Source organism: Mustela putorius, unplaced genomic scaffold (genome assembly GCF_011764305.1).
Source record: "Mustela putorius furo isolate JIRA1106 unplaced genomic scaffold, ASM1176430v1.1 tig00003853_pilon_pilon_pilon, whole genome shotgun sequence".
NCBI lineage: Eukaryota > Metazoa > Chordata > Mammalia > Carnivora > Mustelidae > Mustela > Mustela putorius.
In genome coordinates this window covers 61,814,722-61,835,194 of record NW_025422005.1, presented here as the reverse complement: position 1 = coordinate 61,835,194, position 20,473 = coordinate 61,814,722, and the positions used below count along the sequence as shown (strand labels likewise).

Sequence of the window (20,473 nt, the reverse complement as noted above, 5' to 3'; positions counted from 1 at the left end):
TGGAGTCAGCATTCTAAAAAGCAACCCTTCCACGCCACTGCAAGCCTGGGCATTTCTGATGCATAGTCATATTTAGGCAACACTGGTTTGTATCCATGGTGGACCCCAAGGCCTTCCACAACTGGGCTTCAACCAATCAGACTCGTTTCATACCATATATTGCATTTCAGCTTTTCTGGAATATTTACCCTCACTGAATGTACCATGCTCTTTGGTGCCTCAATTGAATTACACATTCTTTCTGTCTGTTAAGAGTTTTCTTGAACTTTTTTCAGTCAAGTGAACTTGTTTCTTGACTTTAAAGACCTAAACGAAATGGCATCCTCCTGAAAGGATTTCTAGTACTACCTCATCTATAATCAATTATTCCTTTCTTTAGGCTTTTACAACAGTACGTCGGGTAGAAGTGAACCTTGGGGTGCCTGGGTGGCTCATTTGGTTAAGCGTCTGACCCTTGACTTTGGCTCGAGCCCTGTCCTGCATCGGGCTCAGCCCAGAGTCTTAAGATCCTTTCCCCCTCTCTCTGCCTCTGCCCCTCTTCCTGCTCACTCTCTTTTTTAAATAAATAAAATATTTGGAAAAAAAAGAAGTGATCTTTAAAAATTGCTGCTCATATACTCCTCCAAAGTTTTAAAACTGTGTACTTAATGTAAGTTTATTTGCATCATGTTTACATCGTTAAGTTGCAAACACTACCAATGATATAATGTCTAACATAATAAAACATCAACTCTTTATAATAAATGTATGGTCACCACTTAAAAAAAATAGATCTGAAGTAATCTCAATACCTGTTTTATGTTAGGTTCTTACGGAAGACACCATTTGAATGCAAGGGATTTATTAAGCAGGCGCTCCCAGGAGAAATGGGTGAGGAAATAGGAAAAACATGATGGGAGTCAGGTGAAGTCCCAGCCTCAGCCTGACACTGTTGGGAGCTTAAATGGCAATTCCATGTCCAAGTTTATCCCATATCTGGGCAACAGAGTTGCCTTCTGAAGCTCTGCACTTGTCATTATTGGCTAGGAGACAGTGGGTGTGTATGTGACAGCAGGGTGGGAGGTGGATAGGAAACAGACTTCCAGATTTTTTTCTTTGAGTGCAGAGGCTCCAGAAGTCTGAAGCAGGAGCAGCAAAGCCTAGGATCCGGGAGAAGAGGCACAGCACTAAATAAAGGGAACGTGGCTACTGGGATAGGTTCCAGAGGTAGCAACAATATCCCGACAATGTGATGTTACTGATAATTTAGAACGTATGTTAGACTTCGGATTCTGGAGGATAGAGTAGATAGGATTTTCCCATTCCTCCCACTAAGTATAACTAAAAACTCTGGATATTATACATAAAGCAAACATAAGAAGACTGAAAGGTGAAGAGGGGAAGGTGGACTGGCTAGGCATCTTGGGATCTGAAGAACAACAGAGTGGTAAGTTCTCTGGTGTTCCTTCTTCCCTCACATAACCCGGACTGGGAACTTGAAAAGCCAGAACCCAGAAATGCCAGTGGGCTCAGATCGCCTCTGCCCACCCCCACAAAAAGGGTCCTAATACAAGCCTGTTCTCTTTAGCCAAGGAACCAGGAAACCGTGTAACAAGAGACCTTACAAAGGAAGAGCTGTACTGGAGAAGCCCCACAGTTAGCTGGAGCTTAGCCAACAGGCAGGTAGGGGCAGGAGCTGGGAGTTAACTGCCTCGGAGGTCAGAGCTGCTGGAATGGGTGAGATGCCTGGGATGAAGAGAGAAATGCAAAAAAGCCAAAGACAGAAATATGGGAATACCTACCCATTATTGACATTTGTTTTACAATTAGAGAACAATTTAACAGCTTTAAAAAAAAAACAAAAAACCCACATGCTTACTGTCCCTCTCTGGAAAGTCTCAGATCATTTCTGTATTTTTCCAAAGTTAGGAAGATGATTCTAAGGTATAATGAATGTTGAAAATGGTTAAAAGGTTTCAGAGAAAAAGATTTGAGAATTCACCATAATCAGGGCAGAAGCAAGCATTCGGGATGCCTGCGGGCACAAGGTGATTAACAGCACCAAATGCTGCAAGTGGCAAGGGCACTAAAGATTCAAAGGAGCTTCTTTCTGGAACAATGAAGGAGAAGACTGTGCTGGAAGACTTCCGTGGGCATGTTAAAAGAAATTAGAAAAGTAAAAATATTACAATCTTATTATAAAGACCTAAAAGAGAGCAGTTCAGAGAGATGATAGAAAAAGGGAGGGAAGAAACAGCTCAGCATCACGGACATCATCCCTGAGGAATTTAGAAGATAACAGATGTTTTTGAAGTCCATCTATTTTAAAAATGAGAGTGCAAAATGATACGTTAGAAGGCAAGCATCTGGGGTGCAAATCTGAGTAGAATTTACATAAAGACTTAGACAAACTATAAAATATTAGGAAATGCCAAAATCACAACTCAGTGTTGACTATATTGTATAATTTTTTTCTTGACATTCTGATAATTTTATCCTAGCATGTACTAGTTCTAGGACTAATAATTTCTCTTTAAGTATAACTTTTATGATTTGATACTTTCTGAAAATACAGTATGAAAGCATCATTTTCTAATGAAAATAAATGAGAAATAAATAGTAACACATATGCAAAAGTCTATTAATAACTTTCTCATTTTTATTTAACGTGATGCTGTCAGCACTCCTGTCATGTAAATACAGCAGGTGTCAGAACTATTATACAGAAGAGGAACTGAAAGCCTTGGAAATTCAATGATTTGTTCAAGGACCCTCCAACTTCCATGCAGCAGTCATAACATAGACCCAAGTCTTTTAATTCCTTGAAACTTTCCAAACCAGTATACAAGGATTCTGTAAAGATTCATAGGTCTTAAGTTATCACTTCTGACCAAGTTTAGTGAGAGACCAGGCCCACCTGTGTGGCAGAGACCATGCCCATGGCAAGCTCTGGTCTGTGAGAAATAATGTGAAGAGGGTTCAGGTATTTTGTCCTGTCCAACAGCAGTTGTTTTCTCCACAAAGTCAAAATAAAGGGAAGGATTTGTCACTGGACTCCACAGTGACAAGAAAAAAGCTCATCCCCCTTTAAAGGCTGGAGATTTCAAAGTGAAAAAGGAAGTCAAATATTGTGATGACTTTTACTCAAATATTTCCAATGTTAAGGTTCTCTTGAAAGAGTATTGTAATTCTGTTTTGCAGAAGTAGAAACTGAAACTTAAAAAAGAGAGGCATTAAAAAGTCAATTTCATTTTTGCAATGAATCTCTATGTGACTAAAACGGATGGTATTTAATGAGCAAATATTATACACAGCTATTTTAAAAAACTAAGGATTTCTCTAAAATATAGAGAAAGAATAAGTCTTGCTTCTCTGAATGGCTCATACACTCAAGAAACTAAAATACTCTTGTAAAGAGCAGCTTTGTAATATCTATTAGAAATATTATTCTACCAAGACCAAATCTTAGTAATCTTCAGGGAAGATAGTAATACTGATTCCTGGGTCATCATCATTTTCACAATCTTCATCATTTTCTTCAGTAATACATTTGTCATGTGCTGCTTCTGGGTTTCTTTTCTTCTTCCGAGTATATGATGAATTATTTTTGTCTTTGATTTTCTTTTTGGGATATGAGTTAGTAACAGTTTCTTTTTCCAAAGCATGTTGTAGGCAATTATAAAACCTGTAAAGAAATAAGCATTGCTGTTATATTTGTGTTCTCAAACAGAATAACTAAAATACATCTATAATTTTTAAATTCTATATATTTGATAATGTCCCATGTCAACATTAAAATATAAATGAATCAGAGAAATAATATGCTTCTTACTTTTACATGATCATTTAATTAGGAAGTGTGTTTTCAGTTCTTCAAGAACACACCTGAAAATTGGGTTGGAAACACCTCTTAACAACCTGTTTTCTACCCCAACTTCTATTCCACATGAACAAGCCAAACAAAAAAGGTAAGAACACAAGAGTAATTATTTTTCTTTATAAAAAATGATAAATGTAATAAAATCTCACTTTAGAGAATTTGGCAAATATATGAGGTTAAAAATACACTACCTCTACAGAATTACCTAGAAATAACCTCTCAGTATTTTTATTCTTTCCAGTTTATTAATGTATTCTGAATTAATGTATTTATATATGTACCCATATACCTACTGCTTTTTACAGAATTATTATAGTTTTACATTGTTTTATCAAATTTAATATTTATTAAAAACATTTTCTGTATCACTAAGTAAACAACAAAATAACACTTTTTAATAGTAGTATAACATTATGTCATCTAGGTTGGCCTTAATTTGTTTTCAAACTTGCCCTAATACAAACAACAGTGTGACAAACATTTTTAAAAATAGTATGATGGGGCGCCTGGGTGCTCAGTCATTAAGCTTCTGCCTTCGGCTCAGGTCATGATCCTAGGGTCCTGGGATCGAGCCCCGTATCGGGCTCCCTGCTCAGCGGGAAGCCTGCTTCTCCCTCTCCCACTCCCCCTGCTTGCATTCCCTCTCTTGCTGTGTCTCTATCAAATAAATAAATAAAATCTTTAAAAAAAAAAGTAAAAATAGTATGATATAAGTTTCTAGCTACTTATTTAGGACAGACCGCTAGAAATATAACTGCCTGGTTAAAGGGAGAATATTATAAAGCTCTTGATAAATACCACCTGTTTTCCAGAAAAGATGTTCAAAAACATATGCTTCTAACAGCAGTACTTGAAAGATCACTTCATTCATATGTTGAATATTACCATAAAAAAAACATTGATAAGAGACAATGATATCTTATAAAATAATAATTATCATTTTTGTTTGCGAGTGAAATTGTTTTTCATGTTTATTAGTTATTTTGATTTTTTTTAATGTGAATTATTCTTTTCCTTTCCTCATATTTCTACCTTGGTTTTAATTGTGTGCTACAGTAAACTGTTAGTTCCCCCCAAATTGGTCTTCACATCTTTTCTCCTCCCATGTTAACACCTAATCCAATCCTCCACCTGACACAGAGGTTTTCTGCCATGTGGGAGGGCAGAGAGGCGGCATGGTGTATTGCACGTGATTCACATGCTTGCCACTAGGAAAGTTAAAGGGAGGCTAATTCCCTTACTGAGTCTCGATCTCCTCATTTAGAAAAGCAGACATTATCCTGTACCGAGCTGGGTTGTCAGAAAGTTACAAGTGACCTATGTAAGTACTTAGCACAGTGCCTGGCACAAAGTAAGTTCTTGATATGAACTTTTTTATAGAATATAAACTCTATGAGACCAAGGACCCCATCTATCATGTTTTCTGTTTCATTCTTAGCATATAGTACAATGCTAAGACATTCGGTAAAAATAAGTGAATAAACCACCACTGAACAAAAAGGTGAATATGGATGTGTTACCCTAGGTCCCCAAGCAGAGTAATCTGGAAGCTGAGAACCCCCTTGTTTACTGTGGGGATCTCATGCTTTTAAGTTCTATTATAATGTAAAGTATAACAGGGAATTTTTTACAACTATGGAATAGATTGCTATTTGGATCAATTTTCTTTTTTCTTTTTTCTTTTTTTAAGATTTTATTTATTTATTTGACAGACAGTGATCACAAGTAGGCAGAGAGGCAGGCAGAGAGAGGAGGAAGCAGGCTCCCTGCTGAGCAGAGAGCCCGATGTGGGACTCGATCCCAAGACCCTGAGATCATGACCCGAGCCGAAGGCAGCGGCTTAACCCACTGAGCCACCCAGGCGCCCCTGGATCAATTTTCTTATTTAATTGAATGAACAGGTTATAAGTTCTAGTTGTAAAGGCTCTAAAATTGCCCTAAAAAAACAAGATAGTCACCTGTTTCCAAATAGTCCAGCCAATTTTAATATGTACCTAATATGATTACACCATATCCTATCCATATTTCAAGAACTTACATACTCACCAGTTATGTATACCTGATATCCAGCACCATATCTGGCAAATAGTAGACACCCAATAGATATTTCTTTGGTGAATAACTCAATCTCAAAGAGGAGGTATAGTACAGGAAAAACAGTATAGCAAGAGGTACAGCAAAAGACTTTGGAAAATACTACTATTGTATAATTTTTTAGACCCTGTTCCATGGTAACAACCTTTTAGTTTAATGTACCCCTTTATCCTTACCCAACTGAAACCTGGTTCCCCGATAAAGACACCATCTGCTTTGCATTCTTCTCGAGTGGGTATACTTATTTTTTCTGCATCTCGCCTAACAGAGTTGGGACGAGGGGAGAATGCAGCTGGCTCACCAACACTTCACCAGACTAAACTCCTTCATCTGCCCCTCATGTCATCTACCGATATTTTGTTCAGTATCTTACATTCATGAAAATTTCTACACCCAGGATAATCTTTCCCTCCCGGTCTTACCAGCATCCCGGGTGACTTTAATGACTGATTTTCTTTTCATCTTCCATACTGCCTATTTAGAATAGTTTAACACAATGACCCAGTAGAATGACTCATTTTATCTAAAACGTAAGTCCAGGGGCACCTGGGTGGCTCAGCTGGTTAAGTGTCTGCCTTCAGCTCAGTTCATGATCCTCAAGGTCCCAGGATCGAGCCCCACATGGGCTCCTCACTCAGCAGGGAGCCTGCTTCTCCCTCTCCCTCTGCCTACTGCTCTGCCTACTTGTGATCTCTCTCTCTCTGTCCAATAAATAAACAAAATCTTAAAAAAAAATAAAAAGTAAATAAAACGTAAGTCCAAAACTTCATCATGCCACCAAATGATGTGAATCATTTCAGATCATTGTTCCATTGATAAGAATGATTCACATGATAGGTGAATCACCCCTATCTGATCATAAGAGGCTATCCACGATATGCAACTCCATTTTCTACCATTCTCTACCCAACCCTGAACTTTAGACTCAGGTCACCGAGTCTTTTTTCTGGATTATACTTTATCCCTAGAAAATTAAAGATAAGATTAAATTGCTCTTTTATGATCATAGAGAATTAATAGCTTGTGTAAAATATCCTGTCAATCACATAAAAAAGTAATTAAAGAGGAATAGGTGCCTTACTTTAACCTTCCATTAAAGAACCTAAGAATTTAAAGCTACATCCTTGCGGTACCAAAAACAACTGTAAAATGGAAAATGATTCTGTTGTCTGAAAGCCAAGAACAAATACTCCAAATACGTTTTCCTTTTGTTTTTTAAAGGGAATTTTTAAAAAGTTCTTTGGGAAACTTTCTCAGTAAGTCAGAAATTTGTTTTGCAATTACATGCTCTCTCCTCATACGATGCCCCTTTACAGAGCACTCTGAAGCCCAATTCTCAAAGTGCAATTTTCTCCACTCTCATAGACAATAAAAAGAACTCAGAAGATAAAACGAAATGTATGCACAGGCAACTATCTTCCCCACCCCCAAAGAAAATCAAATTGTCTTCAGTTTCTCTACTTCTGCAGTCAGATTATCATGCCACAGGGCAACCTGTACTTAGCGCTCTCCATGACAGAACTTTTCAGAGCAGCTCTAGGAAAATGAATTCTTTTTTTCAGGTCAGTTAGAGAACCACTTGCAATAAAGAGCTGATATTTCTCTGACTTCTGAAATAGGAATATAAAATTAATGAAATCTAGCCACAATTTCATACCCTTTAAGGGTTCCATTATTCACACATAACAAAAAAAGCTATTTTCACAGATATGTATTTAGATTTTAACTCGATTAAACCCGAGCATTTTTATTAAAAAACAGGTATGTGACGGAGCCTGTGTCAGGTGCTAGAGAAGGAGGGAAAGGACCCAGCTGTGCCCTCAAGCAGCTCAGGGTTTAATGCGAGCTGCAGAACTGTACAGACACATTCAGCATGCCATGAAGCAGACAAGAGGAAGGGGGAGTACAGCGGGGGTACCTCGCTTCAAGTGAGATCATGAAATGCTCCTTGAGAAATAACCCAATGCCCGGGCTGAATTATAAGGATGGACAGAAGCTGGCTAGGTACAGGAGAGGAAAAAAATGAGGAACAGAATATCCAAGGGAGAAACTATACAAAAATAAAGTTATGTGTTTTCACTTTATATTATTTGCTTCTTTGATCTTAAGTAATAGGGAAATGTGTGACTTATTATTTACCTGTTTTAGTTCTGTTTTTAAAAATAAGACAGCAACAACAAGGAGTCTAAGACATCTGTTACCCTTGCCGCCGCCTCCTTTCTACTCCCATTTCTAGTCTGTCACCATGTTTGGTTTACATTCTGCACTATCACTCCCATTCATCTTGCTGTTCAAGCTCCTATTACTTCTCACCTGAACTGTGTGCCAAGAGCCTACACCGCTCACTCTTATCTCCAGACCATCTTACACGTCTTCCAGAATAATCATTTAAGGCTCTGAAGCCTCATAAGTAGCACTATGGATGGAAAAAGTTAACAAATTAAGCAAACACTTATTAAATACTATTCTCATGCCAGGCCCTCAGAGAATGGTAAATAAGAAACTGTCATTATCTTTGGGGAACTCAATTTAATGGATTAACTTTTAAGTTCTTTATTGCTTATTATTAACTCAATAAACATGTGCTGGTTTTCCACTATGAGCTGGACACTACCTTAGGTTTTGGGATAAGAAATATTTAAAGGCTGTATGAGTATGGTTGGTGGCAGGGAGAACTCAGTCCTATTTTCAATGTGACCGCACTGTAGTGGAAGAAAAGGACACACATGCAATTAATTAATGTAATTCAATATGGTTCAGATGTCTATTTTGTACTGAGAAATAAACTGTAACGATATTGGTAAATAATAAAAAAATCTGAACCAAGGAAATGGCTATGGGGTTGAGACTAGGACAAGAAAGCTAATGAGGGAAGGCTGATGGGAGTATTCTAGTTAGATATGTTTCAACGGTTATTGGCTATACAGGCTCAGGACTTGGGAGAGATTTGGAGGACCTATCAATTATATGGGGAAGCAGCTGAAGGAAAGGCTAGGAACGACAGGCAGCACAAGCAGGAAGGAAAGCAGAGAGCGACAGAACAGAATTTCATAGACCTGCCAATAGCTGTATGAAAAAATGCTCCATGTCATTGACTATTAGGGACATGCAAATCAAAACCACAAATACATCACCTCACACCTGTCAGGATGGCATCTATCAAAAAAGCCCACAAAAGACAACAAGTATTGGCAAGGACCTTGAGAAAAGGGAACCCTTGTGTATGGCTGGTGGGAATATAAAATAGTGCAATTCCTGTGGAAAACGGCACAGCAGTCCTTTATACTACCAGGTGATGCAGCTATTCTACTGCTGGGCAAACACCCAAAAGAACTAAAAGCAGGGCTCAGACATTTGTACACATGTGTTCCTCACAGTGTTATTTACAAAAGCTTAAAGACGGAAAAATCCCAATTGTTCACTGATGAGTGAATGGATAAATAAAATGTGACCGACAAATACAGTGGAATATTATTTAGCCTTAAAAAGGAATGAAATTGTGATACATGCTACAACATGGATACACTCTGAAGAGCGTATACTTAGGTGACATAAGCGAGACACAAAAGGACAAGTATACTATTCCACTTACGTGAGGGACCTAGAATAGTCAAATTCAAAGTAATAGAAAATAGAATGGTTACCAGGAACTGGGAGTCTGGGGAAGGGGGACTTGTTGTTTAACAGGTTCTGAGTTTGAGTTTAGGATGATGAAAAGGTTCTGGAGGTGGACAGTGGTGGCTGCTTAACAGTGTGAATGTACATGATGCCACTGAAATGTGCGGTTAAAACTGGTAAGTTTTATGGCATATATATTTTACCATAAAATAGAAAAGTTTAAAAAAAAGCACAACTGACCTTTTTTCCAATTTGTTTTATCAACAGTACTATATGCCAGTGTAGTCAGCCATTTTACTCTTTATTTACCATTTTCTTACTATATAGCTCATGAAGAGAAGAACATGGCTAATTTCCTTCTACTCATACATAGTCAAATAGTGGTTTCATTGGACCCAAGTCAGTCGTGATCTCTTATTAACAGATCCAAACAGAACCTTTCTCTTATAGTTGTAAAGAAATCTCCAAACTTCCTATTTTTTAGTTAGAAATCATTATATATAAAATTCTCTTATTCCTCCCATTAAGAAGTGGGTTTGGGAATTGTTTCACACAAATAAGACCTTTTTTCTTAAATTAAAAACGTTTACCTCTTAACTTTGATTTTTACATTTCTAGACTATTTCTTATTGCTGACATATTACTGATTAGGACTTGACATTTAAAAATTCTACTATAGTTACTTGAATTGTGAAACTTTGGTCCTATGACAAACCAATTTCATACTCAAAGTCTGATTGCAGAACTTATCACCTCCAGTATTTTTTTTTTTTTCACTTTTCCACATTGGAAGGGTAACTTTTTCTCCGCATTTGGTTGAATGTACAGCTGTTCCCAGAGAAGCTCTCTAATTTGTTCCCCCTTTCTGAATTCACGTGTAATCTTCTAATCAGTATCTTAAGACATTTTCTGCCCTTCTTTTAATTTTTCATTGATTTTATATGATGAGCATGGCTCTCTTGATAGCAGCATGCATACTATAATCTCAAAACATATTTTTGAGTCGATGGATTTAAAGTGTAATTTGATTTTACAGCTGGTGAACGTGGCTCAATTAACTTCACCAGGGAGTGTAGTTACTTGCTCTTGGGCTATATTTATAATCTTGTTGAAATTCAAGTAAGGAAACAGAGAAACTGATTTGTTACTTCCTACATTTTAGCAAAGAGCCTCACCGGAATACAATCTAAGAACATAGTAAACTTATGGAATGGTACCAATAAATACCCAGATGTAGTTCAAATTCAGTAGTCTGGGGAAGTGGCTGGGTGCTCCTTAGTACTTACTTGAAACGATCACTTCATTTAGAATGTTTGCTCAAAGCACCTGGTAGCCAGGTAACCCCTCAGGTTTTTTCAACCAGGGTTCTACTAGAAAATTAAGCTCCAATGCCCCAAGACATCCATTGTCTATAATGAGTTAACTTCTCTCCAATGTATCTACAATAGAAGATGTACACCCTTGTTACAAGAACTGAGAAACAGTCGCTTGAATAAGTTTGTGACTTCTGTGGTTCAAATGAGGAGTCCTGGTTAAGAAAGCCTGGAGGGTTTGTAATGATGTGATCATCGGTTTGTTTTCTCTAGGTGTCACTGAAGAAGGAAAAGAGTGACCCTATCCTGAGAACCCATGACATGACAGGGATAGGGCCAGTCATTATATAGATGCTATTTATACTAAAACTGTTCTTTAAGATGGGAATTTCTCCTAAGTTAGATGGAAGACAAATGAAGTCAAGGATGTTGAGTAAGTTGTGGTGGAACCCGGATTCAAATTCAGTTCTGCCTCTGGAGCCAAATTCAACACTGCTACCATTGGCACGTGTAGTCTTAGCTACTTCAAAAAAAAAAAAAAATTGTAGGTATTAAAAGAATTTTAAGCAGGCAAGTAAAATAATAGGATTCCTTTGCACTTTACAGACAGGATTCTGATGGTGATACCAAGAATGACTTGGCAGAGAGACACACCAGAAACATTCTACTATGAGACCAGCTAACAAGGCTATTGCAGCGGCCTTAAATAAAGAAAGTGACAGTAGAGATGATCTAAGAATAATTTACGGGGTGACTGACTGGTTGTGAGGTAGCCAAGGAAGTGGGGATGGAGGGAAGGACATTACAAACGCTAAGTTGGCCATCACTCCTTGACAAACTCAGAAGCGTACATCTTGCTGATGCCAGATCACCGGCATTCCCTTCATATAAGAAAGATAGCATCACAGTCACCTCTTCGTGTCAAAACACTATTTTTATGAAAAAGTTGACAAGAAAGTAATGTAAGAGTTTTATTTACCAGGAGGTAAAATTTAAGAAGAAAAGGTATAAGGATGTGAATTGATAGTCATGATCCTTCCACCTGGGACAATTATGGCAGTTCTAGATCTAATCCATAAGAACCAGCCACATACGTAAAAGATTTATTAAGCTAAAATTAACCAGGTTGGTTTCCTCAAAAGGAGATTCTAGATAATTGCCAGCAGATCACATTCAGGGGGCAGTGTGTACCTCTTCCCTGGCTGCCTTCAACTTCATCAGTCATGGTCCCCATTGCTGTTGGGCGCTCTCACCTGAGGGGTGATGCTTCTCTCCCTTTATGCCTGTTCCTACCAGTCACGTCCCACTACCCTGATGGAGCTTCCCCTTTACACTCCATTTAGTAACCTTTACTGTCTGGGCTACTCTCATCTGTTACTTTGATCGCTTTTTTATGATCTGTGCTAAGATTACAAATAGAAAAGTTAAATGTGTCTATCAGTATTTTCAAGGATGACTTAGATATATGAGTACCATAGAAACATCCAATTAATATACCTTTCAATTCTCTTCTTGTTTTCCTCCATTTTTTGATTTGCTATCTGTAACAGGAAGTCGATATATTCCTCAGTCACCATCAGTTTTCCCTTATGGCTTAATGGAACTTCTAAGCCATGTGTGCTCCGGATAGCCTGCAGGAACAGACAATTTAGATATGATGACTTATGCACTATAGACACTGAAGATAACTTAAGAAAAGTCCCATTTAGGGCTGTGTTTAAACATGTTTGGTTCCATTACAGTCTTTAAGTTTAACTTTAATATACTTTAGCTAAACATAACTCAATCAAAGGAGATTAAACAGATTTTCCCATCACATAAAGTTATTTCTTAAGAAAGTCATTCTATACATTGTCTTTTAGGAAAGCAGAAAATAGCCAAAAATCCAATCACTCTGACAATTTCACTCTCACTAATGCTTAGGAAGCTTTAATAAACTATTTAAAGAAAAGAAAAAAAAATGGAATCTCAACAGAAGCTTCAAGGAAAAGTCAAAATGGACTGAATGTGAAATAGCCTCTTAGTGCTGCTTGAGCAGAATGTGGTTATGAGAGAGGAAAATAAACCATGCCTGGTAACTATCTCCCAAAGGGGCTGCCTTCTCCATGCTTTAGGGTTGCCAATCTTAGTAACCTCTTGATGAAACAGCCAATGTGTTCTGAGTAAATCCAAATGGTGGAAATGGTTTAAGAACAGCAACAAAAACTAGTACTAGTACAAGAAATAAAAACTCTTTCGTTGAACTTTTACTGAGCATCTACAGTGTTTTGGCCTCATGAAAGGGGTGAAGAAACAGAATAAATATAACCTCTGCCTTTAAGAGCTCACACTTTAAAACAGGAAATAAATAGTGAACAAAGAGTGACAAGACAACATAGGTGTTATGCCAGGAGAGACACACACACATATGTACGAACGTGTCCATAAGTGTATACAGACACACACATGCAGTGCTAAGGAAACATAGAAGAGAACAACTAATTGAGACTGAGGCCTCCGCTTTATGAGAAAGGTAGCATTTGAGTTGGGGTTTTAAGGATAAGTGCCATTTTACCAGGTATAAAAATGGGGACAGGGGACATTCCAGCCAGAGAAACAGCTCATCTATAGTCACGGAGACATGAAAGAGTACGATACATTTGGGAAAGAGCTGAGAGTTTTCTGTCTGGCTGGAGCAGAAGTATGCTAGCAGAGGATGAGCATAAATAAGGTAAGTGGAAAATAGTTTGGGTAGGGCCTCGAATACAAGGGGAAATATATGGAGACCCTGACTTTTTTAAAAGGGGGATTCTGACAGTATTGGCTGGGGGGACGAAAGGAGAAGATGGACAGCAGGAGAACGAGTCAGGAGACCACTGTAAAGACTGGGGGAGGATCATGATGGCTTAAGTAGGGGCAGTGACAGAGGGCTTGGAAGGGTGGAGTTGGGCATAAGAAATTAGAGGCAGATGTGACAGGACTTGTAAGTAACTAAACACAGAAGACAAAGGAATGGAAAGTGAATGAACGGTTCTGTTCTTGCTTGGGCAGCCAGATGGAGTGTACAGGAAGGAGACAGGGATACAAACCAGTACTGTGGGCTTTGACTTTCTAGTTAGGCATGTTTCTTATTTTTTTTTTCCCTAGGTGTCTTCTTTTGTAAGCCATCTCTATTGGGAAATGGCAAATTTGTTAAAAATAGAGAACAGGAAAGTCTAGGAAGCTAGAATGGAAGAAAACCTGAAATAGTTCAAAAGCCAAGAATCCATACCATTACAAATAATAAATACTATCGGAGTCAGAACAGGGCAAAATCACTAGGAGCTGATTTGGCCATGAAAGGACTCAGAGAGGGTGGAGGCTTAGCAAGGGCTTTAAAGATCATCTAGTCCACGGTTGGCAGATAGTAAATATTTCTGACTTTGTGACCATACAGTATCTGTTATAACTACTCACTTTTGCCATTATAGCACAAAAGCAACCTGGGTCAGGATTTTATCAAGTGAGAGTAGTGGGATCTGACCTCCTGTGGATTGATCTTGACCAAGAAAATTGAGACCCTGAGGAATTAAGGGGCTTGCCCGAGTTCATGCAATACAGCTATGGTAAGCCAGCGGAGGACTTTAGACACTTGCCTATGATTCTCTCCACTACGTCATGGTACTGATTACATGGAGCTTGGACTATTTAGGATGAGGAGGGCACAGAGAATCAGCCTGAAAGGAAGTAGAGGACGACACTATAAGATAAGAGCTCAAATGCAAATCTAAGAACTTGACTTTGCTCTATAGGAAAGAGTAAAGTACTGAAAATTTCTCAGCAAGGGAATGGCAAGATTTGGGTAGGGAGAGACTAAAGCCCGGGAGTCCAAAGAGATTTTTCAATAATCTGAATCGCTTCAGGCCCAAAGAACTGCTTTTTGCCAAAAGTTTTCTTACCAACATAGTCTTGCCTCTCTTCCCCACGGTTATGCCAGAGTTCCTGAAACCAGAATCTATTGCCACTGAATGCTGTTAAAAAAAATAAACTGTTAAATTCTGATAATCTGGCTAATTAGATAAACTGGTTAGCTCTACAAATTGCAGAAATATATATAAGCTCAAACCTATAATTAAATTTTAAAACTAGTTAATTAAACTGACATCATATATTTTTTTATAAATTTAAAACTTAGAATTAAATCTACCCTTGGGGTACCTGGGTGGCTCAGTCATTAAGCATCTGACTTTGGCTCGGGTCATGGTCCCCTAGTCCTGGGGTCGAGCCCCATATCAGACTCCCTGCTCTGAGGGAAGCCTGTTTCTCCCTCTCCCACTTTCCCTGCTTGTGTTCCCTCTCTTGTGTCTCTCTCTGTCAAGTAAATGAATAAAATCTTAAAAAAAAAAAAAAAAGAATTAAATCTACTCCCATACCTATAAATTTAAGTATAATCTAAAAATGTTACCAAAATCTGTGCATCCTGCAACTCTCGACACTGCACATGGAGAATGAGTGGTTCAAATTTCAAAATGGCATCACCAGTTGCTTTCCTCAGAGCTGGCATCTAAATAAATGAGAAATGTTAGGCATCAGACACCAATACATGATCCTTCTCTATGGTGACCTTTCACCATATGCAACTTCAGTTTTTTCCAGAAACATTCTGAATCATCCAGTATCCTTTTTCTGCAATAACTTTTCACTCTGTTTTCTTGGTCCTCTTTTTCCAACCACCTGCCTCTTCTTTTAAAAGACCTGGTTTCTAATTCTCCCATAAACCCCTCGTGTCATTCTTTCCAGCCATACCTTGGAAAGTAAACTATTACTCTATTTAATTCCAAAACAGATTTCCATTAAGGAATACGGTATATGATATATGGAATATGGTATGTGGTATAAATTTTCATCAAGGAATATGGTTGGACCAGTCCATAGAGCATGTGACTCTCGATTCTGAGGTCACAAGTTTAAGCCCATGTTGTACCCAACATGCACAGAGCCTACTTTAAAAAAAAATAAAGGAATATGATATGAAAGTTTGGGTTTTTTTTTTTATGATATGAAAGTTTTATTCAGGGTGTCTGAGTGGCTCAGTCAGTAAAGCCTCTGCCTTTGGCTCATGATCCTGGGGTGTTGGGATCTAGTCCCACATCGGGCTCCTTGCTCAGCAAGGAGTCTGCTTCTTCCTCTGCCCATCCCTGCCCTTTGTGCCCTTGCGCATGCGCGTGCGCGCGCGCGCTCTCTCTCTCTCTCTCTCTCTCACAAAAATCAATAAAACATCTTAAAAAAAAAATAAAACATCTTAAAAAAAAAAAGTTCTGGGGCGCCTGGATGCCTCAGTGGGTCATGCCTCTGCCCTCGGCTCAGGTCATGATCCCAGAGTCCTAGGATCGAGCCCTGCATTGGGCTCTCTGCTCAGCAGGGAGCCTGCTTCCTCCTCTTTCTGCCTGCCTCTCTGCCTATTTGTGATCTCTGTCTGTCGAGTAAATAAACAAAACCTTAAAAAAAAAAGTCCTATTTAAATGCTTTGTTATTAGATTGAAGTTGAGATGCATATAGGTCTTGAGCTAGAATTTATACAAAGTGGTTATTATTTCTGTCCACCTAGTGTCCTCGGGCAGTATCCTCCCTTCTTCACACCACTTGATTCCGATGGGACTGTCAATCATGACCCTATCATGACTCATGACTCCTGCTATCATAATCTCAGAAATGCCAAATGCCTAGGTCTGATGAAGGACAGCATTCCATTCTGGCAAAAATAACTGATCTCAAGAGGAGAACATCTAATCCAAGCAGGAAGACTCAGACTCGCCTGGAAATAATACCTGGATATTAGCAAGAAGTCCGTTTCTGCTGGGGCTCCTGGCAGCTATTTTTCTACCACAAAGACTGTCTACAGCAGAAGAGAATACGGGTCAATATGCAGAAAACCAGTACCCAAATAAGGAGATGAAGAATGAATGAGTACCTTAAGACAACACTTGAGTACCTGAATAGCTAATGTAAAGTGCCCAACGAATACAAACTCACATGAACTCATTTTAATTTCTGAAGCTAAATAACCCAGGATAGATAGGAAGCTTTACAAGAAGCAACCCAGATAAATAATGTATAACTGATTTATGTCTGTTTACTGGTAATATATAGATAGTACTATCCTTTTCTCTGAGCTACCTTCTCCTTGTATAATTTATTCCAGGTTACAGAGTTATCAAATGGTAGAAGTGTAATTTTTGATTTACTCTGTGTCAATATCCATGAACTCTCTATGTCCAAGGGGATGTCTTCTGTTGAGCAATAAGTAATGCTTATTGCTTATATACATATTTATACTTTTATCTCCCAAATCAAAAAAGTCACTGTAATGAATTCTCCTAGGCTTTCTAATCTTCAGTCATTATAATTAAGCACATAAATCTACCTTGAATGTGCTATTCTTTTCATATGTATTTAATGTGAGTCTGAATTAAAAATTTACTTCTAAGTTTATATATATAAACTTACCACATCATCTTTTACACAAGGTTTGTGTGTAACCAGTAGCCAGCAACAGTTTTGCTTTTGAACCTCAAAACCATTTATACCCTAAAATAAAAAAAAAACATAATTTAATTTAGTCATATAATATTTACACAAATAGTAAGTACAATGCATAGCATAATTGTAAGCTTTCTTAGATTAATAATCCCAAGCAGTAATTTTAAGTATTACTGAGAATAATTCACTAGGTTTTGGGTAAAGTTAACCCGAAACAAAAATGAAACCAAATTATTTGGTATAGAAAGAAAATAAATTGTTTATTAAGATATAAAACTTAATATTTTCTGATATATGGTCATGATTTTGTCAGAAGAAAAGGGATTATTTTAAGGGGTTATATGCTAGCAGCCTGAGTTGTACTCTAGTTGTTTTATTTGGCTTACAAAAAAAAAAAAAAAAAATTTTTTTTTTTTTTGAGAGAAAGAGGACAGAGAGCACGAGTAGGAGGTGGGGTAGAAGGGGCAGAGGGAGAGAGGGAGAGAGAATCTTAAGTAGGCTTCCCAACTCTGAGATCATGGCCTAAGTTGAAATAAAGAGTCAGATACTCAACCTACTGAGCCACCAGGTGCCCCTTGGCTTGCACAAAATTTTAAAAAACAAACAAAAAAACAACTTCGAATTCCCTTTCTAAAAAAGCACTGTACCAATCCCACACAGGACCTGTTACTTTTTAGTGACAGGTGGACTGTTCACACCCTTATAATAAGTTTAGTTTCTAAAGGCATACATCTGTAACATTGGGATTAGACTATATATATAGAATCAAAGGGCAGAGCTAGGACTGCAAGGTCAAAGCTTCAAGAAGCAATGCCTTAACATTAGGGTTTTTTGTTTTGTTTTGTTTTTTATTAACTGAAAAAATATTTATTAGATTCTTTGGTTATAAACATATTCTACCCTCAGAGAGACTGGAAAGAAGATGCAGGGAACCATACTTAGTTTAAATCACTGTACTTCTACAAAGTAATTGTTTTTACAGTGAGTTCACAGAAGACTTGGCTGTCTGGCTTTGTAAAGAGGAAGAGCTGAGCCTGTCCTAAGTAACTGGTTTGCTTTCATTGAATAACCTCAATAACATTTATCTGATCTTATGCTGGCTGCTCTAAATGTTAGAAACAAATGTGTGACTCACCTCTAGCAAATTTACAGAATCTAGGGGCATATATAGGAACTAAAACTATCTCTAGTTTCATCTTACCTATAGTCCCTTCATCCAGATTTTCCCACTTTTAATTTTTCTTCTTATATTGCTTTTCTGTAAGTCGATGCAAATCCTTCCCAAAAATAAGGCTAAATGAAAATAAATAATATACATAAAATGAAAAGAGGTTCAGAAGAAGTCCTAAGGCAGTTCAGAAGAAGCGGTCATTACTTACAAATGGGTATGTATGCTTGTGTTCAGATGGGAGAGGGGAGTTATGGAAGCCACATCTCAAATATACAGACATGGGGGGAAACATTTCAGGAAAAATAAATATGAACAAAGGCAAGGGTGGTAAATATAAGAAGAAAAAAAGACCAACTCAATTCTAGTGAAGAGATAAACATGAAGAGAAGTAGCAGAAAATATCAGAGCAGCAGAAGGGTTGGAAGGTATACTAGAATAGGGGTTTGGATTTTGTGTTGGAAAAACGTGTAATAAAAGATTTCAGCATGGATGAGTGACATGTACAGAATTGTCTTTAGGAAGGTGGATCTGTTAACAGTGTGTAACATGGTTTAGGGTAGAGAGAATGGTAGATCAGTGACCTATCAGAAAACGCTACAGAAATCCAGGTAAAACAGGGCAGTAGATGAGAGAGTAAGCCCAACTAGAGTGCCAAAGCACAGGAGGCAATGGTGGCAATATAAAAATATTCTACCCCACTAACCTGGGGGACCAGCAAATTACCAGTCAACGAGGGATCTAAAAAATGAGTTTGTGAGTGTGCTGTCTTTCATGCTTTGAATTCAATCCGAATATTAATATCGACATGCAGCTAACTTTTATAGCTCACTTAATATGAGCCAGGCATGATGCTAAATGTTTCAAATTATCCCATTTCAACTACGTAAAATCCCTAAGAAGCCGATACTCTATTATCCTCAGTTCATAGAACAGGGAGGAGTTGAGTTTAGATAACCTTCCTAAAATCGCAAAGCCAGTAAGTCCCATAATTAGCTTAGAATCTAAGCAGTATCACTCCAAAGCCTGAGGGCTTGACCACTATCTCAGACTAACCTACACTGCGCTATTTTATTTAGCATAATGTAAAAATTACCAGAGCTGTAATAACGGAGCGGGCCACTAGGAGGCAGTAAACACCTTAACTCCGGAGACGTTCTATCTAGCAGTTAATTCGGTAGCGCGATCGAAGAGAAAAGCCTCCCAGCCTCGCCCTGCTGGGAAGTCCTTAAATTCCCCCACTATTCAGAATCAAATTCTCTAATCCTTGCAACTCCAGAGCATTCTCAGGCCAGCAGTTTCGCCATCACGGGGGGCCTGGCAGAAATACGTAGTGTCATCAGCTCCGTCCCAGAATTACTGAATCAGAATCTGTGCTATAAAAGAGCACCCGCTGATTAAGAGACCCGTTAACGTTGTAGAAGCACTGGCCTAATTCAACCTCGAAGTTTCATAAAGAAGCCGAAACCCCCTATCAAAAGGACAAGCACAGGCTGGACTGGCACAGGCTGGACTGGGGTGCACGGGGGCCGGGGTGGGGGGCGGCCCAGGGCTCCTGGGGTTGCACTCCGCAGGGCTGGCGGGGAAACAAAAGGGCCTCACCCCGTCTAGGAGGAGGATGCGCCCCGCGCAGGAACTGGTGGTGAAGTACTGTTCTCGCCCATTCAGGAGCTGCACAAGTTCTACCACATCCTCGTCCACACTGCCCTTCCGGCTGAGGTCCGCTCTGCTCAGACACTGGGCCTTCCATCTCCTGAACTCTGCGGAACGATCCATGCGAGGAAGGCTTTAGAGTCTTCACTTTGACATCAGCCCTCGCCTTTCCCTGGGGGAAGCCATTTTGAGGCGAGTGGTGGCCGGAAAGGCCCAAACTTCTTCCCCGTTCTGAGTTCGGGAGCGCGTCGTGCCCTCCCCTGAGGGCGG

At 38.7% G+C, this 20,473-nt stretch overlaps 1 protein-coding gene across 1 annotated transcript; it reads right to left on the bottom strand.

Moving 5' to 3' along the window:
- Nucleotides 1–2,616: 2,616 nt before the first annotated feature.
- Nucleotides 2,617–20,434, bottom strand: TYW3 (tRNA-yW synthesizing protein 3 homolog). Its single transcript, XM_004758181.3, has 6 exons — nt 20,153–20,434; nt 17,350–17,430; nt 15,308–15,406; nt 14,802–14,873; nt 12,382–12,515; nt 2,617–3,664 (listed from the first exon to the last, which is right to left on the bottom strand). Exons 1-6 carry the CDS (start codon nt 20,324–20,326, stop codon nt 3,445–3,447), a joined length of 780 nt encoding a protein of 259 aa, XP_004758238.1. The 5' UTR covers nt 20,327–20,434; the 3' UTR covers nt 2,617–3,444.
- Nucleotides 20,435–20,473: the final 39 nt, after the last annotated feature.